Below are 26,565 nucleotides of genomic sequence, written 5' to 3'. Positions count from 1 at the left end.
TTTTCTCAAGCATCACGGCAGACCCATGCTATTGCCACTTCACATGACAACCGCCCAAAGATGTCTTGCGGGTGGCAAATTCGTCTGAGATGCGCCGTTCTACGCGCCGCCCTCCATCTTCACATCCTCAAAGTCACCCAAATCCTCGTCATCGTCGCCCATCTCATCACCAGTTCCTTGATCCGACTCCACCTCACTCTTGATCGGGGCCGCCTCTTCTTTGAGCTCCAGGTCTGAGATGTTGAGAAGTCTAGCCGTGTTGTCGTTCAACTTGTAGTTGCCAGTGAAGTCACCACTGCGAACCAGAACGGCGATCTTATCGAGGACCTCCTTGATCCAGACGTCCGGCTGCCGCAGGTGTCCCCTAAGAGCCGACATGGACCAATATGGGTATTGACGGAAGCACTGCTGCAGAGCGTCCAGAAGCTTGTCTTCGGGCATGCGGACGTTCTTCTCCTTGGGCTCCTTCTTCTTGAAACCCTTGCCTGGCCTGGAGGTGATGCTACCGAAGGTAAAGCCAGCGCTGGCAGCGCCTGGGTGGAATCCCTTGTCGACATATGGGAGGATTGTCGCCTTCCTGCCTTGACTCATAGCAGCGTCGTACTGACGCTTGAAGAAGTCGAGTGAGGTTTTGTCCTCGGCCGGCTTTGCGACCGCCTCATTGATAATGGGCGGAGCTAATATGGTCTGCTTCGGAATGGCCGTGCGGTAGCTGCCTGGCTTGCGCGGTCCGTATCGATCACTCTTCCCTGGGATACCTGAGGGCTTTCCCGCAGTAAGGTTCCTCGTATGGCCAATCTGCTTTGCGCGATGTCTGTCCAGGTCCTTCTCAGAGAAAACCACAGTGTTCTGGTAGCTGTTCTCCTTCATCTCCAGGTTGTACACACTCGGCAGCGCCTTTTGTTGTTCGAGTCCGTCGTTTAGTAGCAGTTCTACCTTTTGTGAGTTGGGATCGTCGCCCGGTTTCGCGTGGTACACGCGCAGTCTTCCTACTTCCACCTCTGCGTCGTCCGGCTGGCTCTGATAGATGTCGTTCCAGGCCTTCCACATGTCGCGAGATACTTTGACAAGCCATGCGCCTTGACCCTGCATCTCCGGGGTTGGAAAGATGAGGTCGGTGTCATCCTCGAACTCATCGATCTCCGCAAGCTTCGTGGGCGAGTCGGCCGGATCGAGCTTGATCTCGGGTTTGATCTCTGCCTTGACGTCCGCCATGGCGCGCTTCGTTCAGGTGGATATCGAGATGAGTAGTGTATTGATGGCGTGGATGTGTTCGAGTGTGGAGGTTTGTTGTCGTGGGGTGTCGTGTATATGTGTCGAGAAGGTGTAACAAAGGAATGAATGAACCAGCGTGGTCACTTGAAGTGGACGACGGCAGTATCTAGGTTCGGCCCGAAGTCCGTGCTGACTTATCGATACCAGGCACGTGCACGTGCACACCCACATGTCAATGTCAACGTCGGCCTTTTCGATCTTTTAGACAGCAGATGGAGACGGAGAAGAGCTTCGACTACAGCGTGCTTGACATTTCTCCAGCTGCCTAGCCTCGCACTACCAATGTTCTACCGTATTCCCTCCTCGATGCAAGCTGAAGAACTTCTAAATCTGGCAGCATCCACCTTTGCCAGCGGAAACGCCCATGTTGCGCCTCCGCCCAAAGGCCCGTTTGACTGACTGGTCTCATTCTTGCACGCCAAATGCGCCGATCTAAAACCCTTTCACCACCGCCTGCCCAGCTCCTCGCACCCAACTCGCCGTCAAAAGAAGCGGCTTACAATGCAGAGAAAACGAAGAGCTGTGTCGATGTTAGCAAATGTAATAAGGTAGGATATGAGGGGGACCATGCTTACATTATTGGTGGCCGCAATGGCAATGCTGTCTTCTTGTGGGTGCCAGCTCATGTGTAGAATCTTCTTGTTGAAATCGATCTGGTCGGCATCGGTCTCCTTCCTCATGCGCTGGGCACCGCCAGCTGGACTGCTTGCACGGCTCCCCTTCTTTCCGTCCTTGCCGCCACCGGGGCTAGTAGCATTGTTCATTGGTGTCGGGATGCCCACCTTCTTCGCTTTGAAGGCACTCTTATCGGCCTGCAAGACAACTTCCGTGTCCTTGCCCTCTTCTGACGGGTAGATCATGAAGTTGTTGTTGTAAGATCCGGTCATGACGTTCTTGGCATCGCCCGAGAAGACAACCTCGAACTTGTCGAAGATGCTGTCATTCTCGTACGTGTCGCAGAGCCGGGGTCGAAGGTGCTCGTGGATGGGAATGGTCTTCACAGGTTGCCGCTCCATGTTCACATCCCAAATCTTGACAGTCAGGTAGTCTCTTGAGAGGATGTAGCGGCCGTCGTAAGAGAAGCGGACGTCTGAGATGGATGAGATGATCTCGGAGAAGAAAGAGCGCGAGGCTGGGTCCTCTTCCTGCTCGAATTCTGCAGCATGGTCAGCACTCTTTGCCAGACACTCACTCCGCCACTACTCACGTTTTGCGTGCTCATCGCACAGTGCCTTTTGTCGCATATCCGCCAACTTTATGGTACCCTTACTCGAGGCGTACATAAACCAATTGCAACTCTGCGGGTGGAACTCCGCAGCTGTGATGACCTCAGTCAACTCCTCCATATTCGCTGGCTTGATGTCGACAATATTGAAGCTTTGGTCTTGAATGTTGAGGTTCCAGAGGTTTATCCGCAAGTCATCCGAGCTGATGAAAGTCTCGCCGTCTGAGTTGACCGATATGCTGTTGATGTGATATGCGTGGGCGTTGGCATAGACTCGTCGCGGGACAGCTGCAACGACTGTATCGTGATGGGTCATCCGTGGGAACTTCAAGTCGGCTACACTCCGAAAGTGATGGTTGGGATACCGGACAGGACCACCGCCATTCGCGTTGCCAGTGCCTGCAGGGGTGAGCTCGGATGAGAGGTTGTTCTCGGCGACGACCTTGAGAGACTTCTCGAAGACCTTCCACAACTTGATCGTCTTGTCGTTGGTTGATAGCAGGTAGTGGGAGGCATTTTGCCGCCTGCACCACTTTATCTTGTTGATCTTCTCTTCTATCTCGAGTGATTTGAGGTAATCGAATTCAGGCTCGTGTGATTGGAATTCGGTGTGAAATTTGTACTCGCAGGTCTTCTTCGTCTCGTTGCGCTCGAACAGCACGACTCTGCCGCCCTTGTCGCCAGTAGCGAGGTAGTTGCCGGTCTGATCGAACTCGACGGTGGATATTATATCAGCCTCCGTGATGTCTTCCACGTCTCCCTTATCGCCGAAGCATCTGTTCATCACCTGTTAGCTGATTGTCCTGTAACGCTGCTACTATAGAGGAACAATGAAGTGGCAAATAAGCAGTTTGAACTGAGTGAACGGCCGTCTTCAACCCGCGAGCGGATAACGCAGCCGAGCGAAGCACGCAGAATGTCGATGCTTCCGGAACAGGACCAGCGAGCGCTCCGACATTGTATCCTCAAGCAAGACACCCCGTCCAGTTGTTGTGCTCTGTCTTCTGCCAAACTCTTCCGTACAGCATTGGCTGGCTGCCCTAGGTCCTCCTCGTTCCGTCGCTGTCCATAGTGCAATCCTCCAATGGCGTCCTTCATCTTGCAAACATGCCACGGTATCAATGTGCACAAGCGCTGACCATGACGCCCTCATGTAGAGACAGAAGACATGCACATGGCAGAAAGACATATGCACACGTGCCTGTCGAAGTAGAAAGCGACTTACTGTGTGAACTTCCATGTTGGCTGAGGAGCGCCCTCCGCAGCTTCCACCATCTTCCCAGACTTCTACTATCTTTCACTGATATCTCTCGAATGCAGTATCCTGCGTCTCTTTGCAGATTTGCGGCTGCCTCTTCAACGTCGCCCAAATCCGGATCGCCTGCTTTTGTGCCTTGCTTCGCAATCTCGTAGCGGCCTCGAGGGGTGGAGGGCGGCCAGGGCGGAAGGTGGGCGATGACTCGGTGGGTGTCGGAAGTGCAGCAGTGGGTGTAGCTGCGCTGCTGCAGTGCAGTTGGAGCTCCGGTGGTGCTTGGAAGTCGGAGGAGGCAGGGCTGCGTCACAGGCGGTGACAAGCGAGACAAAGCCCGTGGCGGCGTCAGAGTCGCACACGCTGCAAGCGCTCGCGGCAGGAGGAAGATACACGTGAGAAGAAGAGGACGAGAGAAAGAGGCGGGTGTGATGTGTCAAGTCTCGAAGTATCGAAGTCACTGAGGCTTCTTTGTCGCTGGCGGCTGCGGAGAGTGATGCAACGAGAGAAGCTGGATTGGCCTTGGCGCGCCCGCCGTTCACTCACTCGTTCGCCGCTAGCTTCAAATGACCTCTTCGCTCGTGATATCTCAGCAAACACGCAAGAAGTGATTACGTGGAGTCAATACAACACTTTCGAATACTCGTTTTCTATTTGTATTTGTCCCGAACTTGCCATTCCTCGTCGTCTTCTTCAAATTACCGAATCGACTTCGACGTATTTGCCTCGTTGCGATGAGGGCACGACGGTGATCGCAGGCGGTATCGTGATCTCCCAGAGCCGCTCTTTAGGACCTCCATACACCTTCGACTGATGAGCTAACTTCTCTGCGCCCACCTGCAATGGTGCATCCCCATTCCACGCCCCACAGGAAATCCGATTGTCCAAGTAATCAATCTTGTTCTTACGCTTCTTGCTTGCGCAACAGAATCTGCGACCAAGGACGACAAATGCGATGATGATGCCAATCGTCACGAGCGCTATAACCACAGAGAGCCATATGATTGTCGTCTTGTCGATCTTGGGGCCTGCTTCGATTTTCACAGGAGGCCCAGACGAGTTGTTGTCATTCGAATCAGTCGCCATCTTTATGCACTGATGTGCAGCGGTCTTGTTCTATGCGGGTTATTTCAGGTGAGTGCACTCTGACTGTCGAATTTGATCTGACTCTTGATTTCACTCGTGGTGTCAATGGAGGACGAAAGCAACGGATATAAGGCCAGCTTCTTCGAGATCGAACGAGCGAAAGGGATGCCGACGCTGAAGGGGTGCTGAAGAATCAGAAGTGCAGAATCGCAAATGTTCTTGCAACAGACGTGCGACGAACGCAGTATTGAATGTCTGTGAAAATTGGCCTACTCATCCATCCTTTCAGAGACAGCTTGATGTCTCATTACCCTCGAGACAAAGAAGTGATCAGACCGAAGATGAGCTCGAATTCGGAGACCGTTCGTTGGGCCAGCCCTTCTGAACAAAGAGTGACGTGAACCATTTGGTTCATGGCGTACTCATTACTCCATAGCATGGAATGCTGCCTGTTTGATGCTGGCTGTAGCCGCATATTCGGGTATATTGGCGTCCGCATTCTGGTATGTCCGTGAAAGTGGCACAGTGGTGGTCAGCAGAAACCGAGAGGCTGGTTGAAGCTTGAGAAGCTCGAAGGACGCCTGGAAGCCTGGGCGCGGGGGAAAGCGTAAACATAAATACCCCCTGTCTCTGCGCGTGGAACGCGATTGTCGTCTTTCATCAACCACACTACAAAATCCAGAACGAAGCTCACTCTGACAACAAAATGCCCATCTCTCAATCACCAATGCCACGCTTCGCGGCGTGCTTCTTCGCAACACTCTTCGTCGGTTTCGGTGTCAACGCCATGGTCAATCCAGAAGCCGCTCTGTCGTTCTTCGAACTCAAATACCCACTGCTACAAGACCAGAAGAATATTGTCGATGTATTATCGATGGTGTATGGAGTCCGAGATATCTTCATGGGAGTTGCCATCTTCGCCACGGCCTATTTCGGGACAACACCTGCACTAGGTTGGATCTTGGTCGCCGCAGGAGCGTGTGCTGGCGTGGATGGTTGGGCTTGTAAGACAATCGTCGGACAGGCAGAGATGAACCATTGGGGCTATGCACCTGTGGTAGGAGTGCTTGGGCTTGTGTTGGCGGCCGGACTTTGAGATTGTCTTGGACACAGGCACAGGCTGCTGGGAGGGACGACCTCGGAAAACGAGCCGGTCACGATATCCTTTCATGAGACCCCAGAGGAATATACAACGAGTCATGCGACGACGAATCGAAGGAAACACCAGTAATCGGGGCAACGAAACGATATACTGGCATGCGTTCGAAAGCGACATCCATTCTCGGCATATGCTGTGCTTCGAGCAACGTTGCTGTGACATCTGGTTGACAAAGTAAGCAAACGAAGGCTATTCGACGAGTTCCATGCCGAGAAAATGGGGCGAAGCAGCCTCAAGGAGGATGTGAGATTTGAAGCCGAAACACATGTTTCTGTATTGGCAGAGCGGCTTTGAGGACGAGTGAATTCACCGTCTGCATCAAGGCCAAACGAGACTTAAGTCGCCACTCTCATCTGCGTCAATTTTGGGTGTAGCATTTGATCTTCTCTTAGCCGCAAATTGAACAAGCTTCTGCAGTCGTCTTTGCGTTGCCGGACTGTCCTTTCCGGTGATCTTTGCCTCCCACGTTACTGATTTCTCGAGGTCCAGTATCACGTCCTGTCTTTGTGCCTCACGCTTCTGTACCATCAAAGCCTTTCCCCGCAGCATGCCGAGCCCGTCATAGAGGTCTGGTATGGCAGGAAACAGCTCCGCACAGCTTTCAAATTCAGCGACAAGCAATTGGCCCTTCTCGAGCATGCTGTTGATCGACTTCATGGTAGCAGTGTTGCTCTGCGTAAGACTCGTCTGTCTTGTGGTGAACTCCCTGCACACTTTCCGTTGCCTTTCGAATCGATGGTGTTCTGGAGACTCCTCGTCACAGACAGTGCAACGGCAATCAAAGCCCCATTTCTGCGCTTTCGACTGACGTTCTGATCGAGGGAGGAGGATGTTGAAGTAAGATATGAGCACCTCCTCGCCGCGTCGCAATTGCCTGAGCGTATGGATCACGATACGGCCCCTAGGACTTTGGTCGCCGGGTGGGTAGAAGCAGACGTGCGCATTAGGTGCACAGGAGTGATTCGTCCTCGCCACGTTCGGGAACAGTGCACGATGACAAGACCCTTGACCATCTTGCAAGTCCACATTGAAAGCGTTGGTTTGCATGATACCAGCTACCTTGGCCATCTGCTCCAATTCGTCTTGGTCGAATCCTCTTTGAAGTAGCTTGTCCTTGACCAGTGCATCTCGAGCAGGATTGTCGTGAGCGCTCAGACTCGTATAAACTTCTTGATCGTCCTTCGTTATGCCATTGAATTGCTTGTAAAGCTCCGGTAAGTCTTCGCCAGGTTTCATCAAGATGAGGGGCGCATCTGACAAGATCTGGCAGAATGCTGGTATGTCGCGGACTGCAAAGAGGCCCAAGCCACGGCCGTCGCCAGAAGAGCGTGCCTCAACTGCTGGTGGCCCCAGTAGGATTGCAGTTGCGGAGGGGAGTCCAGAGAGCCATTGAGTCGCAGCGAATGAGTTGCATTTCAAAGGCATGGTTCAGACGGATTTTTATGCTCATGACATTTTTTGGAATGGTAAATTGTCATTGATGCGGGTTCGGCATCGATTGGTGTTTCTTTTAGGTCTTGCTCATGATATTTGGGCTGTAACGAACGTAAAACTGTATAGACCAGTTCCGATAAGAGGCCTGTGAGATGTTCAAGTGTTAAACAAGAACATGTTGAAGAGGAAGAGAAGTATCGAAGCCATGAAAGGTCAAGTTTGGCTTCTCCGGTGTACTACATCTCCAGCAGGCACAGATATCGGTCTACACCTCAGAGATATCTCCAGATAGGCAGTCAACAGTACGGCACTGACAGACCTATATCGTAAACGCTTTCCAAATGGTCATACACACTCTCGTTGACGCGGAAGGAGAGCGGAGGTTGGAGCAGATGATGGTGTTCTAGACTACGGCGCCGAGTTCTTAATACTGCTCTTCCCACGAAGGTATAATATTTTAGCTAAGTGGAGAGGCTGTGCCGCGTGGAATGAGCAGTGACAAAGAATCGCCGTGGCGAAGACAAAGGTAGGTATACGATGTGGATATAATAAAGCGACCCAAAGCGGAATTTCTCAAGTACATAGCCCTCCATAGCAGTAGAAGAGGTTCCCGAGTATCCCACAGCGCCAATGCCGTCATATCATGTGCTGCCACCGCCGCATAATCTACGCGACCTGTGGCCACAGCATCTTTTGTCCGAAGCCTCTCGTCGAATGCCGGTTCGCATCCATAGACCCAGTCCTGGATTATTCCACCACCTGCGAGATCGTAGCGCATCCCTACATAAGCTGGCGAGTCGACCAACTATGCCCCTCTTGCCAACAGCGACGCGAGACTCTTCTGCGAGAGATCGACAAGAGCAATGTGGTGCGATTCGACGAGTGGCAGTGGAAGGTGAGCTACGGCCTGCCCGGCGGCGGCGGCAAGGATTACTGGAGCAAGAAGGCGGAGAAGCGCGAGGACAAATCGAAGGAGAAGAAGGAGGAGAAAAAGCGGAAGAGCACGAAGCGGTTCAGTTGGCGAAGGACGAAAGATGGCAAGAGGAAGAGCGGGAAAGGTGACCAGACGCCGCGGATCGATGAATAGTGGATGAGTAAGCGGGTTGGCGGATTGGCTCCAATCTGGCGAGCTGCACTTCACCTCTCCAGACCTACATACCACTGCCATTGAGCTCATCTTGCTGCCCGACACGATACCCACAGTCACCGCACTCTCCATATCCGAATACCACTGCGACTTCACGGCCGCGCTGGGCCACCAACAAACATGCCAACCCCAGAGTCCGAGTCGTTCAAAGCCGCCAAACCCACCGTTCCTCCCACCTTCGATGGCGTAGACTACGACGACAACAAGGCGCTCAAGGCCGCACAAGATTCAATAATCAGGGAGCAATGGGTGCAAAGCATGATGGCGCGGTTGATTCGGGAGGAAATGGGCAAGTGCTACTACCGAGAGGGTGTGAACCATTTGGAGAAGTGCGGACACTTGAGGGGTGAGACATAGTCAAAAGGGCGGCGAGTGAGAGACCTGGACTGACATTCGCTGCAGAACGGTATTTGAAGCAACTGAAGCACTCCAAGGTCAAGGGATATCTGTTTGAGCAGCAAAATTATATCCCGAAGGAGTAGGAACAGGCGTTCGAAAGGAGGGAGGGCGCTCGGGATGGTCAGAGTGGGAGACAAAAAGCGCGAGACACTAAATGAAGTCGTGCTGTAAGATACAACATGCGCGTCGAACCGCAAAAGAGATGTGTACAGGATATATGAGATACCTCAAGACACACGATTCGTCCACTTCTGTTTTCCTGAACCCAAAGATGCCTGACACATCCAGAGAAGGCCTACTCCCCGTGTTCCTCCAGGCTCAAGAAACCATGTCAGAACCTAATCTACTCATACGCCATGTTCACACTCATCGCAGATCTCGTGAAACCCCAGCTGATCAAGCAGAACAAACAACAACACCGGTCTTATATCCCCCAACCTCGACACGTGTCTCAGCAAACTACACGATCGCGAGACACCACAATCTTTACCACCATTCAAGACCTCAAGACTGAGCACGAGGTAGAATTGGAACTCATATACGGCTTATCGAGAGCGACACAGCGCAGCCTAGAGTCACTTGGACAACCTCCAATCCTTCGGAAAATAGAACAACAACAATAAATACCACTACACGCTGCCAAAAGATCCAAGAACAACAAATTACCACACCCCCAAAGCCAGGAAACATACGCCAAATCAGCCATGCACCTACCACCTCCCAGCGAACCCACCCAAAAGCACAAATCCCCAACAACAATAACCCCCCTCCTGCACTCCCTCCTCCAAATCCCAGCCTTCGCGCCCAAACTCACCATCGCCCTCCTCAACTCAGGCTCCTCCACAGACTCCAACCTCCCAGCCCTCCTCCACGAAGCCGCCCGCCTCGCCAACCAACTCGTGGCAGACCTCATCGCCTTCGACACCTCAGGCCACCGAGAGGAATGCAATGTGTCGAGATCCGCGGTGATGAAGGTGGGGATCGAGGCGAGGGCTTTTGTGGAGATGTATGAGGCTTGGGTGAGGGATTGTGTTGATGGGGTTGGGTTTGCGAAAGAGGAGGTGGGGAGGGAGAAGGGGTTGATGGAGTTTTGGGGGGCATTGGTGAGGGAGGTGGAGGGGTTGGTGGAGCTTTTGGTTTGAGGAGGAAAAGTGATATTGGGGATGCTGTGGTTTGGGCGTTCTGTTTGAAGTCTCTCCAGTGTTTGGGTCTCTAAGCCTGAGGCTGATGGACCTCTTTTGCTATGGTGGCCCTTCCTCATCATCACCGATCCTCAAACGCCATCGCTATGCCTTTCTAATACCATCTATGCGGAAACATGCTGCTCAAACCAAGCCGGCTCCTCACGTTGCAGAATCGTCGTCACCTTCTCTACCTCCTCAGCCAGACCTTGGACATTCACATCCCATGCCCGCAAATCCACCATCACATTGCTGTGGCCACCTTCCTTCGTATTGAAGTGGATAATGCCAGCAATCTGGTCGATCGATCCAGAAAGACGCTTGCTCTCCACCATGGTCGAGGCGTACATCTCAGCTTTGTCGGGCTCGACACCCAGAAGAGCGCCGAGGTTCTGGAAGGTGATGTTGGCGTAGATGCGAGAGACGGCGAGGAGGTTGTGTTCGAGGACGGCTTTGTCGAGAACGGTGCTGCCATCGGAAGTCTTGGCGAGCTGGTGCTCCTTCAGACCAGAGGCGAAGTTTGCCACTTCTGAGGGAGAGAGCAGGCGATCCAAGAAGATCTTCTCTAGGATGCTGAATTCGGGCGTGTCGACGCACCGCTCGTCCTTGTACAGCTTCGCGAGCTGCTTGCCACGCTGCGGGCCGGCAGGTGCCAGGACAGCACAAGTGATGGCGGCAGAGAGCGCCTGCAAACGCTCCTCTTCGTCGATGACAGTCTCGTGGGAGAGCGCCAGGTACGTCGCAGAAGCTTCCAGGAAGCTACGTTGAGAGTCGCTGATACGTGCTTGCGATAGCTGGAACTGAAGTCGAGTGGTGTGGTCGGTGACGGTGTAGTAGATCTGCTTGATCTTGTTGAGGTACGTGAGGGCGTTTGTAGGATCGTCTTCTTCCAGATAGCATCGGCAGATACGCATCCAAACCTTGGCCTTCTCATCATCGGTCACAGTCCGTGTCGACGATTCGAGTGTGACGCCTTGGAGAGTCTTGGCCGAGTTGCTGAAGTCCTCGTCTTTTTCGTAGGCATCGGCCAGGATGAACTTCAGCTCGGTGTCTTGTTGCTCGAATGAGATCACTTTGGGAGCGAGTAATTGCACGATCTGCGAGCTGAGAATCAAAGTCAGTTCGGCCTGTGGAGATCTTGTAAAGAGCACAACACATACCCAGCCTCGATCTTGACATCGTTGTCGGCAAGGTCACGGAAGCGCTCGACAAACAAAGATAGCAGAGGTCGAGAGTTGATGACGCCGACACTGTCGGAAGTAATTGATTGCACAAAAGCGACGAGGTTCTCGGCTTGGTTCGAGGGTTCTGAGATGATGCTTTGAAGGACGCCGGCGTACTCCTCTGTACGTTGTTGGGTTGATGCTGTTGCCTCTAGTTGGCCGAGTTTCGAGGTGACTGCGCTGGATGCCATCTATTCAGTGTTAGCGATAATGTGTAGAGATGGATAGTCAAGAGGCCCGACCTTGTCAGTTGAACTCTGGAAGATGACTTTCGAGTTGTTAAACAGAGGAAGTTGATGGTGTGGTCGTCTCACATGTACATGTTTGCTGGCCAATCAGAGACGAGGGGAATCTTAAACTATCACGTGATACAATTCTGAGGCATTCACTCATGCACTGTTTCGTTAAAGCGCTGCTCGAAAGTACGTTTGTAGCACTAGTCTGGCATTCATATTTGACAGTGTATACTGTATGCTACATGCTAGTCATGACCCCTGTGACAAGTACTACCAAATATCACCACGACCCATCATCAGGTAGCTTATACAACCCGTTCTTTCTCCTCTCAGCCGCCCACCTATCACACCATGCCTTCATCCTCTCCCTACTCTTCGCACTGCCCACATTCACGGTGGGGATGATCTTGTCGATCTTCAGCGCACAGCAGAACATAGTCAGCTCTCGAAAGCTCGAATGTTCACTGTACGGAACTCCAAAGCAGCTTGCGCGACTGGAGCTGCCTCGCTGGGGCACAAGATCCTTCATGCTGAATGCGCTTTTCCAGTTGTCGGAGTGTAGTACTGTTTGCACCAGAGGACTGTCGGTGAAGCGGCTATTTGGTGGTTTGTAGTTCCAGCCACTGGGCCTAAACCCAACGGCGCGTGTGAAATGTGGGAAGAAGTCTTTCAGATAGTCGTCCAACGTTTCAGCGCGTATCTCGAAGAGAGGCGTCATGTGCACTTGAGCTTCACGAGGGTTGTTTGTCATGCGCTTGTCCAGCTCGGGATCTTCCAGTGCCGCGACTATCCGCTGCTTCGACGTGGGTGCGTATATCTTCGAGTTGAGGGCCTTCGCAATGCCCAGGCATATACGTTCCTTACCAATGCTATAGGTACCAACGACAACCAGTAGGCGGCCTCGACCCTTCTTGTCGTTCGCCGAGGACAAGATTTGCTGGCTAGCGTGTGGATTTTTCTCCACTTTCAGATCGTCCGCTGTTTCTTCATCCACAGGCTCCTCTTTGGTATCGGGGTTGGACTCTTTCCGTACGAACTTGGCCATTCCCTCTCCAGCACGCTGACGCTTCATCTGCTCCCACCCATCATCTTCGTCAGGTGTGTCCTTGCTCAAGCAGACACACATGTCCGCACAAGCTTTTATCACCACCTCTTGACTCGGAAAGGCGTACTTGGGGTTCAAGTATGTTGTATCAAGATAGCAAACGTCAAGTTTCTGCTCTCGAGACTTGCCAGAGACCTTGTCCTGCACTTCGGGCATGAGCAAAGGATGCTGTGTATGCATTCTGCATGCTCTGAAGTCGCCACAGTGCAGTATACGCTGTAGCCGTGGTTCGCCGTTCTGCTTCTTGCCAACGATCTTTTCAAACAGATAGAGTGAGCTTCCAGGGCAATGGTTGGCGGATATCATGGTGACCTTGACGCCTTTGGTGCCAGGCACGTCAACAGTCTGTTCGAATTCGAGGGGTACAACGTATTTTGGATCAACCCGGAGCTGCTGCTTCACAAGATTGGCAGTGACCTTGGAGCAATAGATTGGACCGTGAATCCAGCTCGCCGTCAAGCCCACGTAATGATCGCTGTGAAAGTGACTGAGGAAGTAGGCTTTGCAGCCCTCCACTGCTCCGTACCTGAACGCATCAACACAGATGAACAGCCCAGGCAGGATCTTGTAGAATGGACAGGTACGCTGATATGAAGGCTTTCCACGAGAAGTGTGTTCAGCTGCGGCAGCTTCAGCCCAGGCTGCGTCTTCGGCGTGGCCAGACATGAGTTTGTTAAACGCAGAGCCACCATTGGTGCTTCCCTGGCCGAGTGTGAACGGATTGGCCTGCCCAGGCTTGGCTGGACGAACTGGACGCTTATACTGGTTGGCAGACGCCAGATTGTCCGACTTCACAGGAGCAGCAGCGGGTGTTGTAGGTTTAGCATTTGGTAGAGGCGTCGGTTTCCCGTCTAAGCAATTGTTGACATGGACACCAGCATCTTGCTCGCTGACGCCTTTGAGACCAATGCTGCAGATTGGGCAAGTAGGATCACCAGTCGATGGAGCCGATTCAACGACTTGCATTTCATCGTACTCATTTGGTAGAGGGTCGTAGTCCTTCTCATTTTCTTCCGCTTCCAGTCTCGCCTGCTCTTCCATGTACTTTCGTTCGCGGTATTCATCGCCTTCTTCGAATGGATCTTCATCAAAATCTTCGAGGTCCGCAAAGTCGCCAAAGTCGTCGAGATCAGGGTTGACGCTAGTTTCTTCCTTGATCAGTGGAGGAACAGTACCGTTATTGTGCGAAGGTTCAACCGACTTCGATCGTTTTTCTCTTTGTGTGGGCTCCGGCGATGCTTGATTCGGCATTTCCCCTGCTACTAGACCATCTTCTTCGCCTTGGTCGATGCCAATCACGGCCTTAGGTTCTTCCTCTTCTTGCTCGCTGTCCGATTCTGCGAAGAAAGGTCCAGTCTTGCGCGCGGGAGTCTTAAGAGCGGATGCGATGTCGCCAGGTGATCTGTCGTTCACAGCATCATCCGACTGCGCGTTATCATCTTCCCGGCTCAACCTCCTCCTCTTGATCGATCCAGCAGCCTCATTGAAACGAGTCTCATCTCCGTCGCCTGTCTCTTCTACGGTTGAAATATCTTCGTCCTCAGGAAAGTGCTGTGACGATCGCCTCTCTTCAACGAATAGGCCAGGATCTGATTCTGCAACACCATCCGTCTTTTTGAAGAAGCTCAGGATACTACTGTTGCCTTTTCCGTTCTGCTTCGTCTTTGCAGCTGGTTTTTTTGCGCTTCCAGTTAGTCCCTGTCTGCCAATGGTCGGCAGAGGTGCAGGCTTGCTCGTTTTGGTTCTTGTCGTCATTGTCGGGGGAGGGATGCTCGGTGGAACTGCCAAAGTGAAGGGCGTTTTTGCTGGGGTGTGCGGTGGCGTGGGCGGTCTTCCGGTTACGCCATTCGTGTTTGTAGTGGTCGACGAGTCTCTGGGTTTCCGGAACATGTCACCCTTCTCCTCCCCATCGCATTTGGCATTTGCGTGTAGTATGGAAGCAAAGGATGGCGGATGGCAATTGGGAAGGAGTCCTCGCGCTCGTGGCGCGACGCCGCGTGACTTGATGACGAGTGTGGGGAAGGCGCGACGTGAGCTTTCACTTCACGTCGGTGCACAACACGAACCCACTTCATTTCGGATCTAAGCGCATTTGAATACGCTCTTGCATAGTCCAAGATTTTGAGACTTTCAACCCTTCCAAGCCTCCAGTACACGATCACACGGTGCTGAGCAGCAATGAAGTGAATTATGCCGTTGCTCCAGTGGCACTCCACCTTCAACACGGAGTACACCACCAGCACATTCTAATAGGCGACCCGAGTTCCAACCTCGAAGGCCTATATCAGATACTCATCAACATGGAGGCCGACTTTTCCCTCCTCAATGACGATTTCGAAGACGTCTTCCACACCCCGCATCAGATCCAGCTCCGGACTCCCTTTCGTCTTCTCGACCTTCCGCCCGAGCTATGGCTAAGGATATGCGAGTTCGCAGTCACCAAGCCGACAGCGATACGAGTTGGTAAGGAGCCAAACCCAGAAGATCAAATGGCAGTGGTTCGGCAACCCGCCATCACGCGAGCAAGTCGCCTGCTGCGGGTTGAGGCTCTGCCAATGTTCTACGCATTAAACACCTTCGAAATGCTACATTGCTTTGGTGTCCCTTGTCCGCGCAAGTGGATCACGGCTATTGGAACAACCAACCGGCAGCGTATGAAGGCTATGCTTATGAGTAAGTCTGTTCCTGATCTAGGTCTCGATCGCTGATTTACAGACGGCTGACACTTCTTTCTCCAATAGTAAGCAGCTGTGATCTTGGCTTTTGGGAGGGCTCATATCGACGTGCATCAATGGACGTGAGCGTCGAATTTCCAGGGAGTGAGCCGAGCCCAGTTCCGCTCTTCACAGGCTTCAACATGTTCAAAGTCTCTTTCAACTAAAGCGGCGCTGTACGTTGCACGTCAGACGACCCGATCTACCCCCGACTCGGGTGAACAGAACCGAGCCTGCATGTTAGACCAGGAAATTGAGGCTTGCAAAGATCCTCAAGCGCCATGGATCGATGTGTTAGGGTAGTATGGTCGTTCACGACGAGTGGAAGAGGTACTGGAAGTCGCCGTCAAATACGACCTGGATATGATCGCGGCTCCCGGCGGATTCTTGCAGAGGTTTGCTACTTGCACCTGCTTTGTAGCACAAATGACGCTCAGCCAAAGTCGGAATATTGCTCCATCGACGCATCTGAGCTGGCTGCGGTGAAAGTCAGCACGGTGACATCCGCGACCTTGTTGCATCGCAGGTTGTACAACATCCACCAGGAACTCGGTAGTTGGACAGATTCGGTGTGAAGTTGAGATGAGACGCCTTGCCGGAAGGAGACGGCCGAATCCTTCAACGTCTAAATTTGAACGGAGTCATCTGGATTAGTAGAGGGTGGCGTCCATACGGAATGATACGAATTGATGTTGCATGCGGCTCTCACCGTGTGTAGTAGTGGTCGGGCTATCGAAAGTGAAGAATTTGGGTCAAGGACAAGTTGCGGTTTCACTTGGGAGATCGCAGACAGCGGTGCAGTCGAAATTTCCACGGGATATATTTTACACCCCCGGCCCCTGAAGTCATCATCACACATGTCGAGTTCAAGATAAAGAAGCGTCCCATCCAACAAGCAGTTGCCAGGGCCCTCACTGGTCCAAACGGTCCGCAGGTGTGTAAGGCAGAGGTGAGAACGGCTGGCTGACTGCTCTGCGAAGTCAAAGATCATAGCCGCACCTGAGATTGCGGCTCAAAGAGCGACGAGTGCAGGCCAAGCCTCACGATGTTGCCTCCAATATCACGCCAGTCATCCGCTTGCATGCACAATGGTGAGCAATACGGGCCGTGGCAATAGTTGGTTGTTGGCGGTGTTGGTGGTGAGCGAACAGCTGTTCTTGGAGTGCCGTCAGACGTAGATTGCAGGCGAGAGATAGAGTTTGGCTTTGCTCGAAGCGTGCAACGTGACGAAAACTCAAATGATAGCGGCAAGGGTGCAATCGTGCTCGTCGGTGGGTCGCGTCGAGAAGCGGCCATGAAATTCAGGAACACCTCGCTGATGTTGGTGAGAGGCCGTCCATCAACTCATTAATTACGGCTCATTCAACACGCTGCTCGGCTCCACTGCGGCTCACCCCCAAGGACAGATAGCAGCTGCACAGCGATTGAACTGCTGCAGCACCAGAGCCAGCCAGCCAGCGACTCCTCGCGTGGACTTTGCCCGCTGGCCAGCATCCCTTTCTTCGTTTCCTTCACGTGCCATTGCCCGTCCACCACCCACTCCCATCCCCGGCCTGCGACTACGCTGCGCGCTCGACACTGCATCCTCGCCATCGCACTCGACGTCGCGCCTCAGGCACAGCCGCGAAACACGCTGCGGCCTCCATTACCCGCTCGCCAGCGCCCGCAGCCCGCAGCACACCATAGCGTAGCGCAGCTGTCTGCCAGCCAGGCTGACTGCACATACACGCCCGCCGCCGCATTCCTCGCATATTACTGCCGTCCGCCTCTGGCCCATCCGGCCGTGACGTCGCAGACACCGCGCAAAGGTGGCATCCTCGTACTCGCCCGCCTCCGGAGCAGAGGCCACTGAAAGCAGCTCAGGCCATCGCCGCAGGACCTCCCGCGCAAGTCTCAATGTGCACTTAGACGGCCACTCCAGGACGCAGCTCGGCCTCACATCATCGCCTACCAAGCAGGTCCAGTTGGGAACCACGCCCTTCATCGAGGAGGACGACCGAGATCCTATGTCTCTGGACCGCTCGCCCAGCCCCCAGCGTGACGGTGGATGGTCATCACCGGGCCTCACCACCCCCTTCGAAGACGCAAAGGGCGCCAGAATACGGGGCGTGAGCCCGAACATGAACGGGGGCCATGGCGTGACATGGGCAAGTGCGAAAGCGAACAGCGAGAGGGTCAACGGCTATCCCAGGTATCAAAGCCAAAATCAAGGGTTCTTCAGCCGAGTACGGAAAATGTCCATGAGTTTACCGCTCTTTGCACACGGCGGACAAGAAGACCGGTACGCTGAAAAGGAGAAGCTGGGAAGACGGCGGCAAGGCAGAGATGGCGGACGGATGGCGTGGTCAGACTTTCCAAGACGGATAGGCCTGTTACTGTCTAGAAGACGGAAATATTTGGCACTGCTGATCTTGGGTATATTCTTGGCGTTGTGGTGGTTCAACGCAGGTGAGTGCATGCAAGAATTGAGGGAATGGATTATGCTAACACGTGTCCCAAGCCATCACCTTTTGGTATCGAAGAACCTCATGGCTAGGAGGCGGCTCAAAGTTCGTCATCATTCTAGGTGCTAATCAAGGAGGAGGCGTGATGGAGTGGAAGGGCGCCAGGGAGTGGGCCATTGAAAGAGACAGCGTGAAGAACAAGAAGCGATACGCGGCCAAATGGGGCTACGAACTGGACATTGTGGACATGAGCACGAAAAAGCGATATGCCCATGAATGGAGAGAAAGCTGGGAAAAAGTTGATGTCATTAGGAATGCCATGAAGAAATATCCCCACGCTGAATGGTAACTTGCCCGGACCAAAGCTGTGATATTGATACTGACTACTGCGTACAGGTTCTGGTGGCTGGACCTCAACACCTTCATCATGGAACCGAACCTCTCCCTCCAAAAACATATTTTCAACGACCTTGGTCATACTACGTACCGCGACATCAACGTTTACAACCCTCTGAAGATCCAACATCCGCCGAATGGAACCTCCGGCGACCCGAACGCGCCCCATTTTGCGAATTACCTCGACCCCGAAAGCTTGTCAGCAGTTGGCGATGGCAAACCCGAAAGCGTCAATCTCATCGTACCGCAAGATTGTGGTGGTTTCAACTTGGGCTCCTTTTTCGTAAAGAGGAGTCACTGGACGGACAGGATTCTTGACATTTGGTGGGATCCAGTGTTTTACGAGCAGCGACACATGGAGTGGGAACACAAAGAGCAAGATGCGTTGGAGTACATCTACACCAACCAGCCATGGATTCGACCCCACGTCGCGTTTGTGCCTCAGAGAAAAGTCAACGCTTTCCCGAACGGCGCGTGCGGCGATGATCGCGGCCTACCTGAAGGAGGCTGCAGGGCATTGAAGATTGGCGACGACATGAAAGAGTGCGGCATCCAGGGGATCCACTACCAGGAGAAAGAGCGAGATTTCTTGGTCAACATGGCAGGATGTGAATGGGGCCGAGATTGCTGGGGAGAAATGTACAACTTCCGGCAACTCAGCAACAAGCTGAACCGAAGCCGATGGGAGAAATTCAAGGATTGGATCTCGGACAGCTGGAATGAGAGGAAGGACATGGAAAAAGCCAAGCGCGATCAAGAGGCGTTGGAGGCCCAGCAGAAGGCTGAGCAGCATCAGTGAGTGTCTTCCTAAAGGAGCACCACTGGGACGGGATTCATCACACGAACTGGACGAGTCAATGCTGCTCGGAGAGAGAAAGATCACACAACGAGGGTACACGAGAGAAAGGAGGGCACGATCTTCTTCTGGTTCTTCTTCTTCTTCTTCTTCTGCTTCGGATTTACCACGTTCGAGCGAGCGAGCCCGAACGCTGTTTTTTTGCATACAGAACGTCGACCACTTCCTTCACAACCATGCATACGAGGGACCGGCGCGATATACCACGTTGCGGGCCTCGACGGCGTTTGCACACAAAGGCGTTCATTGGCGAAGACTGGGATTGTATCTCGTACGCGAACCAGCAAAAGGAGAGACCAAACGGGCAGCTCTGGTCTCTTCACCTCTTATCCAGCTTTTTGTTTTTCGAGTATTCAGCGTTGTTTTCTTTTTCTTGTTTGATTTCCCTTGTGTGTCAAATATCCGATATTCCAGGAGCAGAAGCGACTTTCGTTTTTTGTTTTTGTTACGCCCGCCGCTCAAACGCACATTGTAGGAAAGCGAGGACGATGGGGCGAAATGGCGAGGTGAAAGGAGGGAAGGGGGAGGGAAGGGAATGGGGTGTTTTTTTCGTTTTTTTGGATCGGGCTGTGTGTAGAGATAGATCAACTATGTGATACCAATATCGAAATCGTACTTGTCGGTCGAAAAGAGCTGATGAATCTGTGTTCAGGAGTCTCGAGAATAGATAAAAACTTTATACTTCTGGATATCAATGTGCATTGAATCGGGATACTGAGTATATGCATGTAGACACGAGCATCGAACGTCAACACTGGCTGCTCCTCTTCGGCAGCATTGAACACGAAGCAATCCCTTCGAAAGACCCAACGCCACGCTAGAACGCTTTCAAAGACTGAACACTTGACTGAAAACATCATTCGCCGAGCTTGGCCCTCTTGTCCGACTCCACCGCAACACCGCCGTCTTCTGAGGCGCCTTCCGTGGCATCGTCGAAGTTCTCGTCGACGACATCTCGACTCCGCTTGAGGCCCTTCATCTTCCTCGTCTGCAGTTGGCCGAGATCTTGCTTGCCCATGTGAATACGGCCGATCTTGTCGCCGATCGGGTCGGTCTCGACGTTCTTCTTCGTCTTGGGCTGTAAATCAAACGTCAGCATAACATGCCATACATGCACAAAGGCGAACGGTAGTCTTACCTCCAAGTTCTTCGGCCTCCTCATCGCCTCCTTCCACATCTCCGGATCCGCCTCCTTGATCCTCCCTACTCTGAAATCTATCCTTGGGCCCATCTCTTCCACGTCGACCTTGGGTAGAGTACCGCCGCTCTTCTTCGTCTTGATCAAGTAACACCGCATGTGAATCATCGGCTTGACGCTCTCGTTCTCCTCCTCGTCCACAGAGAAATGTATCATGTATTGCAGTCCCTCCACGTCCACGTTGCTCACATCAGGCCCCTTGAACAGGTCCAGGAATATGCTCTTCGCGAGAGTGTATGCGTTCGCTGTGGGAGACTCGAATGCGCTTCCGGAGAACGCGAGCAGCGGCTTCAGCCCCACGGCAGTCTTTGCATTCTTGAACTGCGACAGCGAGCGGAAGGAATCGACATCCACCAACAACTCCATCATATCCAGCACCTTGAAGTCGAAAAACCGCATAAACGTCAGCGCATGCGGCCGCTTCTTGCTGTGACTCGCATACACCATGAGCGAAGCGTCATTCTTATCCGAAAAGAACTCGAGCGAAGAGACGTCTTCGAAGGGGTGGATCGTGTTCTTCTTGTCGAACTTTATGCAGAGCGGTCGCTTGAGGGAGTGGATGTCTTTTAGGACGAGCTGGATGATTTCGGAGGCGGAGCTGTAGCGGAGGAAGAGCGTGGTGCGAGGGTTTTCGACATTTTGGGGGCCCTTGTCGTCGAGGTAGCGTTTTGTGCGGGCGTTTTTGGGCTTGATCTCCCGGATGGGAAGCATCGTGGATGATCGTCGAAGGATCGAGAGAGGGAGAAATCGTGGTCGTCTTCGATGGCTGTATTTTGCGACTTTTTTAACACAAAAAGTCTCGCCGTTGCTGGGAGGATGTTGGCAAGGTTGTCGCGCGACCTGAAATTCCTCGACTGAAGCTAAGGCCGAATTTGAAAGATCCCTGCACGCGATAAGGCGATAAGCAAAGCTTATTTCGAGGGTGCCGAAGGGCGGCGGGCGAATGACGAGATGAGAAATCACAAAAGCACGACATAGCAGCAACCCAACTTACTCTTTCTCCACCACTCACTCTCGCCATATCATTGCAGCCAACACAAGTACAGCCACGACGACCACAAACATACCAACCGCCACCATTCCACCCCGAAGCCACATCGTCCCCATGGCGGGCACTCCCTCCTCCCTCACGCCCATCGCCTCCGAGCAAGAGTTCACCCAGCAACTCTCGCAACTCCCACCGTCATGCCTGGCCGTCATCTACTTCCACGCGCCCTGGGCTGAACCCTGCAAGCAGATGAATACCATCCTCACCGCCCTCGCGACCACATACGAAGCCACGAACCCCCCACGGATAGCTTTCTTCGCCCTCGACGCCGAAGAGGTCGCGGACGTCTCTGAGCGCTACAACGTCACACAGGTGCCGTTAGTGGTAGTACAGAAGGACGGCAAGACGCTCGAATCGGTGACGGGCACGGACGCGAGCAAAGTCAGGAGCGCGGTGGAGAGACATGCCAATGGCAACGCGGGAGGTTCGAGCCTTCCACCGGCACAGAACGTAAGCCAGCAGGCGAATGGCAATGGACTGGCCAAATATGCGCCAGGTGCTTCAGACCCAGCGACTGCGCCGCAGCATAGCTCGAATGAGATCAACGGCGAGCAACCGAAGGAGGCTCTCAACCAAAGGCTTTCAGAGCTGGTCAAGGCCGCCCCCGTGATGCTGTTCATGAAGGGCACGCCATCCGCACCACAGTGTGGTTTCAGCAGGCAGACTGTCAGCATTCTTCGCGAAAAGGGCGTACGATACGGCTTCTTCAACATCCTGGCAGACGACGAGGTACGGCAAGGCCTGAAGGAGTTCAGCGAGTGGCCAACGTTCCCGCAAGTCTACGTGGGTGGCGAGCTTGTCGGTGGGCTGGACATTGTAAGTTCGTTCCTCTTGCTGAAGTAGTATGGCGTCACTAACACCGCAAACAAACAGCTCAAGGAAGAATTCGAGAATGACCCCGAGTTCCTCAAGGACTACTCAGTCCAGTCGAAGCAAGGCGGCCCAGCAGCGTCCTAGGAGGAGGTCGAAGTTCGCTGACGATCGGAATTGATTTCAACCCATAGATACCAACTTTCTCAGGAGTTCTTGGTTGCTTGGTCCAGATTACCAAGTAGGTTACGTAGGCGATGTACATGTTAACATCAGAACGCGACGTGCACGCATTTGCTGCCTCTCTTTCCCACGCCAGTCTCAATTAATGTTGGCATGCACAAGCTTCATCTTCGGCCCACTTGGTTTTCGGCGTGATGGGCAGCTCATTACTTACACAGCCAGTGTCTTAGTTGTCAGTGCTCTTATTTCTGGCGCCGAAATCCTGATAAACAGAAGCAAACGAACAACCCTCCACAAAAGACCCATCACGACCCATCGCGCCCCAAGCTAACACCGGCTTGTTTCGACCATCGATGAGACGATCACAAGCTATCCAAGCACATCAGTCCCACCCCAACAATCACAAACTCCACGAAACTCACCAAGCCACACATTCGACCCAGCCGACAACTCATGATACACCCGTCCCCCAATCGCCTGGAACTCAAACTCCTCAAACCCAGGCGTCGCCGTCACGGGCTCCGCGACATTCTGCGAATTGCCGATCTCCGCCACGTCGACGCCGTAGGTCACGCTGGCGACGTCGAGGTGCAGGGCTTGTTTGTTGGGGTTGGGGCCTGTGAGGTAGGCTGTTTCCTGCCGTCAGCTTTTGGATGTGCTAGGATGTGGGTGGGAAGGTGGAGGTGAGGTCTTTTTTACCTTTTGCTGCTGGAGCCTGGTCATCGCCGACTAGGTACAGGTGGCGTGTACTGTAGGGGAATGCGCTGAGGGTGATGTTCCGAGCGGTGGTGCCTGAGCCGACGGTCATGAGGATGGTGAAGTAGTTTTTGGAACCGTAGGTCGGTGGACTTTGTTGTGGAGCGGCGAGGGAGGTGGCGGCAAGGGCGAGCAGAGTGGCGAGATGCATGTTGGATGTGATTTATGAGGGGGGTGATGGGCTTGAGTTCTTGAGAACGAGGATTTGAAGGCACAGGAATACAGGTCGAGTGGTTGGTTGTATCAAGGCGCCGCTTTTTATGTTTGAGGGAAGAAAGAAATAGCTTTGGACTCGGTACGTAGCTTCCACTCCTCCCTGCTAGTGGTGTGCGACTTCCTTTTCGATAGCAGACAAAGGCAGTCGTGGAAGGGGGAACGAAATCGAGGAAGGCGTTGGTGGTCTGTTCGACTCTTGTACGACAACGCTTCAAAGGACCTGGAGCACGCATGACCTCCGGCCAAGCGGCTTCCTTTAATAGTTTCATGCTTGCATCTGAAAAGGGGGCAAGGTCGCGAGACACGAGTGTTTGGCATCTACCACTGTTGGCGTATGTCATATTATGTACTCCAAAGGCCACGGAGACGACCTCGAGTCTCGATGTCTAGAATCACACTCTCTTAAATACCTCATCCCATCAACGCCATCCCCTCCCACGCTGCCTCAGCAGCAACCTGCTATTCATCGCCACAATCGTCCGAATCAAATCCCAATCCCCATCCTTCCCCACCCAATCCGTAACTACAATCCCGACACCCCCATCACCCTCCACAACCTCCCCAGGCGCATCCACCCCCTTATCTCCAACATCATGCTTCTCGCGCAGGAAAGCCGCCACGGCGGGATTCAGCTTCGCAGCAATCTTATCCGGCCAACACCCGACTTTCCAGAAATTCGAAGCCGACAGGAAGTTGATATACAGCGGTCCAGCCGGCACGGGGTTGACACTATCGGTCGTGACGCCAGGGATGGGGCAGACGACCTGTCCAGCTCGTTCGAAGTGGTCGCAGCACAGTTGGATTTTCTTGTCGATGTTTTCGGTCTCAAGAACTTCGCAAAAGTCTTGCACGCGCACGTCTCCGTAGGTGCAGTCGGGGGTGTTGTAGGCCCAGTTTTCGGCGTTTAAGCACCAGCCTCGACCGCCCCATTCTTGTTTGAGGCGGTCGGCGATGGCGAAGCGTCGTAGCAAGACAACTTTGCCGCGTACTTCGCCGAGTTTGGGGACTCGGGGTTCGGTGTACCATTTGGAGTCGTCTGTGTAGAGATCTTTGAGGATGAGGGACAGTTGTTGATCGGTGGCGTCTCCAGGGCCTTCTCGTTTCAGAGACATGATGAGGGTTTCGGATGGATTTTCTTTTAGGAAGTCTAAAACCTCATTGAGTAGTCCTCGAAATTTCTTCGGTCCAGTCAAAGAGATTGGGAAGACACCATGGACGAGATTCAGATTGTCGTCCTTTGGATCTTGAGGGTTGCCAGGCTGGACTCGAATGTCGAAGAAGCGCACACCATTCCTGAGCTGCTCTACTGGGCTCACGGCTTGACACCGAACAGATGGCAGTGCTTTGTGATATGTCGGCGAGTTATGAGTTCCGGGGATACTGAGCGCAGACAACGGCGTGTCATCGCCAAACTCCTTCATCCAGTTGTGTTGATCAGTGCTCTCCACAATAGCCAGAAACGAGTTACTCGGATTGTAAACACCAGTATACTCATGAGCAGGATCAGCCACAAGGGGTGTCAACTTCTGAGCCGCAGCAGGTGTCGGCGTATCGATCCTCCACTTCCCAGGACCATCCCCGTGCAGCGTCAACCTCAAGATTTCGTCCGGCTTGCGTTCCGTCGTCTTGATATCCGTCTTGTGCGTACTGAAAGGCTCCATCCGGACATCGACATCCTGCCGCGTGAAGCTCTCGGCTTTCTCGCTGAGTTGAAGATTCGTGGGAGCCCGTGAATCGCCGCCGGTTACGTTGCTCACGAGATTCGTGGTCATGTTGGCGAAGCTCTTCGTAAAAGATGTGAGGGAGCTTCTCCTCCGCTCGCCCTCGGGCAGGTCCTGTAGATTCGGAGCTTCATACCGCTCGACGACTTTGATCGTCAACGGCTGTGCTGTGAGGTTGCGGACGGTGATGGGACCAGACATTGTGGCTGGAGGTAGCTGCCGTGAAGAAAAACACCCTATGTTTGGAAGTTTGGCAGGTCCAAGTCTCGAATCAGTTCTTAGAGGAGCAAGAAGTAGTAGGAGAAAGCTAAAATTCACGCAATGCTGTCATAAACGTATGTAGAGGCTGTGTCGTGCTGCACGCCGAGAAGTTGAGCAGTCTTGTGAGGTCGATGCACCGCCAACTTCGCATTGATCGTGCCTTGGCCTGTGAGCCGTATACCCACCAATCAGCTTCGACCTTTGCGACCTCACCTTCTCCTTCTGAGACTCATGCTTGTCAATTCAATACAATAACATCCATATCTTCGATTCAACGCCGTCGCTGTGCGTTGTCAATGTCCGACTCCTTATATGCTGTTTTCAACGCCCAAGTTCCTTCTTTTTTTCTCGACTTCATCCGGCATGCTTCATCTCTTTCAACTCAGCGCCATCGAAACTGGTCGCTGAAGAAGAGTGCAGCTAATCATGTGCCCGCCGTGCTGGACCACACAGCTTCACCGGACCCAAGGTCGCTGGCGATGGCATCGAGTGATATTTGTTGATGCACTCTGAGAATCGAGACTGCTCGAGCCTCTCCTCAGTCTCTTTGGCGACCTCAACAGCACGCTCCTCCGTGTACTTGGAGTGCTCGACATAGTGCTTGTAAAGTGCAGGCATAAGCAGCACCTTCTGGGCCCAACAACCCGTCATCGGCTGCTCGAGTGGGCGAGCATATACTGCCGGCTCATCCAATCCCTTCTCGACAGCGCCGAGGACATAATTCTCTGGAGAATGGCCCATGACATAGGCCTTCTTCGCCTGTACCATGCCGTCTCTAGCACCGATGTGTCCCCAGCCCTCGGTCTCGATGATTCGGATTTTGGCCTCTTTCGTGACGTTGAGGCGAGAGTTGAAGCTGTCCTCGAGGTTTGGGAGTCGAATCGGCTTTCGCTTGCTGGCTTTCTCCTTCTTGGTTGCCATGTCGAGGAGCTGGATGTCGACGACGCCAGCAAGCTCGATTCCGAAGTCGGCAAACAGGACGTCGCTGGTGGCGCGACAGTCCCAGAAGGCCTTGGTGATGGTCGGATCTTCGAGCATGCCTGCGAGGGTGAAATCCTGGTCGAGGTCATCGAAGATGAAGAAGGCCATGTGACCAAGGACCATCACATCCACCAGGAACACGGTCTCTGCCTCGGGCAAGTAGATGTTGAGCAGAGTCATTTTGCCGTCACGACCAAGGTTGTCGCCGACGCAGTTCACGAAGAGGCGAGGAGTCGAGGTTTGGAGATCAGGTGTGTCGAGG

At 53.3% G+C, this 26,565-nt stretch overlaps 16 protein-coding genes across 16 annotated transcripts; 7 read left to right on the top strand and 9 right to left on the bottom strand.

Annotated features, from left to right (window-relative positions):
- Positions 1-99: 99 nt before the first annotated feature.
- On the bottom strand, positions 100-1,215 carry M409DRAFT_27866 (uncharacterized protein; the record flags this gene model as incomplete). The annotated part of the gene is made up of 1 exon (XM_033808763.1): positions 100-1,215. One exon carries the CDS (start codon positions 1,213-1,215, stop codon positions 100-102), a length of 1,116 nt encoding a protein of 371 aa, XP_033662699.1.
- Positions 1,216-1,771: 556 nt separating this feature from the next.
- M409DRAFT_27865 (uncharacterized protein) lies at positions 1,772-3,775 on the bottom strand (the record flags this gene model as incomplete). The annotated part of the gene is made up of 4 exons (XM_033808762.1): positions 1,772-1,795; positions 1,851-2,431; positions 2,483-3,276; positions 3,726-3,775. The coding sequence occupies 4 exons, from the start codon at positions 3,773-3,775 to the stop codon at positions 1,772-1,774; spliced, it is 1,449 nt and encodes a 482-aa protein (XP_033662698.1).
- A 667-nt stretch (positions 3,776-4,442) lies between these two features.
- M409DRAFT_58880 (uncharacterized protein) lies at positions 4,443-4,835 on the bottom strand (the record flags this gene model as incomplete). Its single annotated transcript, XM_033814020.1, has 1 exon — positions 4,443-4,835. The coding sequence occupies one exon, from the start codon at positions 4,833-4,835 to the stop codon at positions 4,443-4,445; it is 393 nt and encodes a 130-aa protein (XP_033662697.1).
- Positions 4,836-5,541: 706 nt separating this feature from the next.
- On the top strand, positions 5,542-5,931 carry M409DRAFT_37497 (uncharacterized protein; the record flags this gene model as incomplete). Its single annotated transcript, XM_033810741.1, has 1 exon — positions 5,542-5,931. The coding sequence occupies one exon, from the start codon at positions 5,542-5,544 to the stop codon at positions 5,929-5,931; it is 390 nt and encodes a 129-aa protein (XP_033662696.1).
- Positions 5,932-6,312: 381 nt separating this feature from the next.
- On the bottom strand, positions 6,313-7,419 carry M409DRAFT_58878 (uncharacterized protein; the record flags this gene model as incomplete). Its single annotated transcript, XM_033814019.1, has 1 exon — positions 6,313-7,419. One exon carries the CDS (start codon positions 7,417-7,419, stop codon positions 6,313-6,315), a length of 1,107 nt encoding a protein of 368 aa, XP_033662695.1.
- A 652-nt stretch (positions 7,420-8,071) lies between these two features.
- On the top strand, positions 8,072-8,515 carry M409DRAFT_27861 (uncharacterized protein; the record flags this gene model as incomplete). Its single annotated transcript, XM_033808761.1, has 1 exon — positions 8,072-8,515. The coding sequence occupies one exon, from the start codon at positions 8,072-8,074 to the stop codon at positions 8,513-8,515; it is 444 nt and encodes a 147-aa protein (XP_033662694.1).
- Positions 8,516-8,695: 180 nt separating this feature from the next.
- M409DRAFT_69601 (uncharacterized protein) lies at positions 8,696-9,057 on the top strand (the record flags this gene model as incomplete). Its single annotated transcript, XM_033818370.1, has 2 exons — positions 8,696-8,921; positions 8,978-9,057. 2 exons carry the CDS (start codon positions 8,696-8,698, stop codon positions 9,055-9,057), a joined length of 306 nt encoding a protein of 101 aa, XP_033662693.1.
- A 621-nt stretch (positions 9,058-9,678) lies between these two features.
- On the top strand, positions 9,679-10,116 carry M409DRAFT_27859 (uncharacterized protein; the record flags this gene model as incomplete). Its single annotated transcript, XM_033808760.1, has 1 exon — positions 9,679-10,116. The coding sequence occupies one exon, from the start codon at positions 9,679-9,681 to the stop codon at positions 10,114-10,116; it is 438 nt and encodes a 145-aa protein (XP_033662692.1).
- Positions 10,117-10,280: 164 nt separating this feature from the next.
- M409DRAFT_69600 (uncharacterized protein) lies at positions 10,281-11,569 on the bottom strand (the record flags this gene model as incomplete). The annotated part of the gene is made up of 2 exons (XM_033818369.1): positions 10,281-11,259; positions 11,316-11,569. 2 exons carry the CDS (start codon positions 11,567-11,569, stop codon positions 10,281-10,283), a joined length of 1,233 nt encoding a protein of 410 aa, XP_033662691.1.
- Positions 11,570-11,894: 325 nt separating this feature from the next.
- On the bottom strand, positions 11,895-14,609 carry M409DRAFT_69599 (uncharacterized protein; the record flags this gene model as incomplete). The annotated part of the gene is made up of 1 exon (XM_033818368.1): positions 11,895-14,609. The coding sequence occupies one exon, from the start codon at positions 14,607-14,609 to the stop codon at positions 11,895-11,897; it is 2,715 nt and encodes a 904-aa protein (XP_033662690.1).
- Positions 14,610-15,019: 410 nt separating this feature from the next.
- Positions 15,020-15,600, top strand: M409DRAFT_69598 (uncharacterized protein; the record flags this gene model as incomplete). Its single annotated transcript, XM_033818367.1, has 2 exons — positions 15,020-15,392; positions 15,461-15,600. 2 exons carry the CDS (start codon positions 15,020-15,022, stop codon positions 15,598-15,600), a joined length of 513 nt encoding a protein of 170 aa, XP_033662689.1.
- Positions 15,601-17,439: 1,839 nt separating this feature from the next.
- M409DRAFT_69597 (glycosyltransferase family 34 protein) lies at positions 17,440-19,072 on the top strand (the record flags this gene model as incomplete). The annotated part of the gene is made up of 3 exons (XM_033818366.1): positions 17,440-17,881; positions 17,934-18,222; positions 18,274-19,072. The coding sequence occupies 3 exons, from the start codon at positions 17,440-17,442 to the stop codon at positions 19,070-19,072; spliced, it is 1,530 nt and encodes a 509-aa protein (XP_033662688.1).
- Positions 19,073-19,985: 913 nt separating this feature from the next.
- Positions 19,986-21,038, bottom strand: M409DRAFT_58874 (uncharacterized protein; the record flags this gene model as incomplete). Its single annotated transcript, XM_033814018.1, has 2 exons — positions 19,986-20,207; positions 20,268-21,038. 2 exons carry the CDS (start codon positions 21,036-21,038, stop codon positions 19,986-19,988), a joined length of 993 nt encoding a protein of 330 aa, XP_033662687.1.
- Positions 21,039-21,432: 394 nt separating this feature from the next.
- On the top strand, positions 21,433-22,332 carry M409DRAFT_27855 (uncharacterized protein; the record flags this gene model as incomplete). The annotated part of the gene is made up of 2 exons (XM_033808759.1): positions 21,433-22,191; positions 22,249-22,332. 2 exons carry the CDS (start codon positions 21,433-21,435, stop codon positions 22,330-22,332), a joined length of 843 nt encoding a protein of 280 aa, XP_033662686.1.
- A 262-nt stretch (positions 22,333-22,594) lies between these two features.
- Positions 22,595-23,275, bottom strand: M409DRAFT_27854 (uncharacterized protein; the record flags this gene model as incomplete). The annotated part of the gene is made up of 3 exons (XM_033808758.1): positions 22,595-22,737; positions 22,791-22,997; positions 23,068-23,275. The coding sequence occupies 3 exons, from the start codon at positions 23,273-23,275 to the stop codon at positions 22,595-22,597; spliced, it is 558 nt and encodes a 185-aa protein (XP_033662685.1).
- A 484-nt stretch (positions 23,276-23,759) lies between these two features.
- Positions 23,760-25,262, bottom strand: M409DRAFT_27853 (uncharacterized protein; the record flags this gene model as incomplete). The annotated part of the gene is made up of 1 exon (XM_033808757.1): positions 23,760-25,262. One exon carries the CDS (start codon positions 25,260-25,262, stop codon positions 23,760-23,762), a length of 1,503 nt encoding a protein of 500 aa, XP_033662684.1.
- Between the last annotated feature and the right edge of the window lie 1,303 nt (positions 25,263-26,565).

The sequence above is a fragment of the Zasmidium cellare genome (assembly GCF_010093935.1).
Source record: "Zasmidium cellare ATCC 36951 unplaced genomic scaffold M409scaffold_39, whole genome shotgun sequence".
NCBI lineage: Eukaryota > Fungi > Ascomycota > Dothideomycetes > Mycosphaerellales > Mycosphaerellaceae > Zasmidium > Zasmidium cellare.
This window is presented reverse-complemented; position numbering and strand designations above follow the sequence as displayed.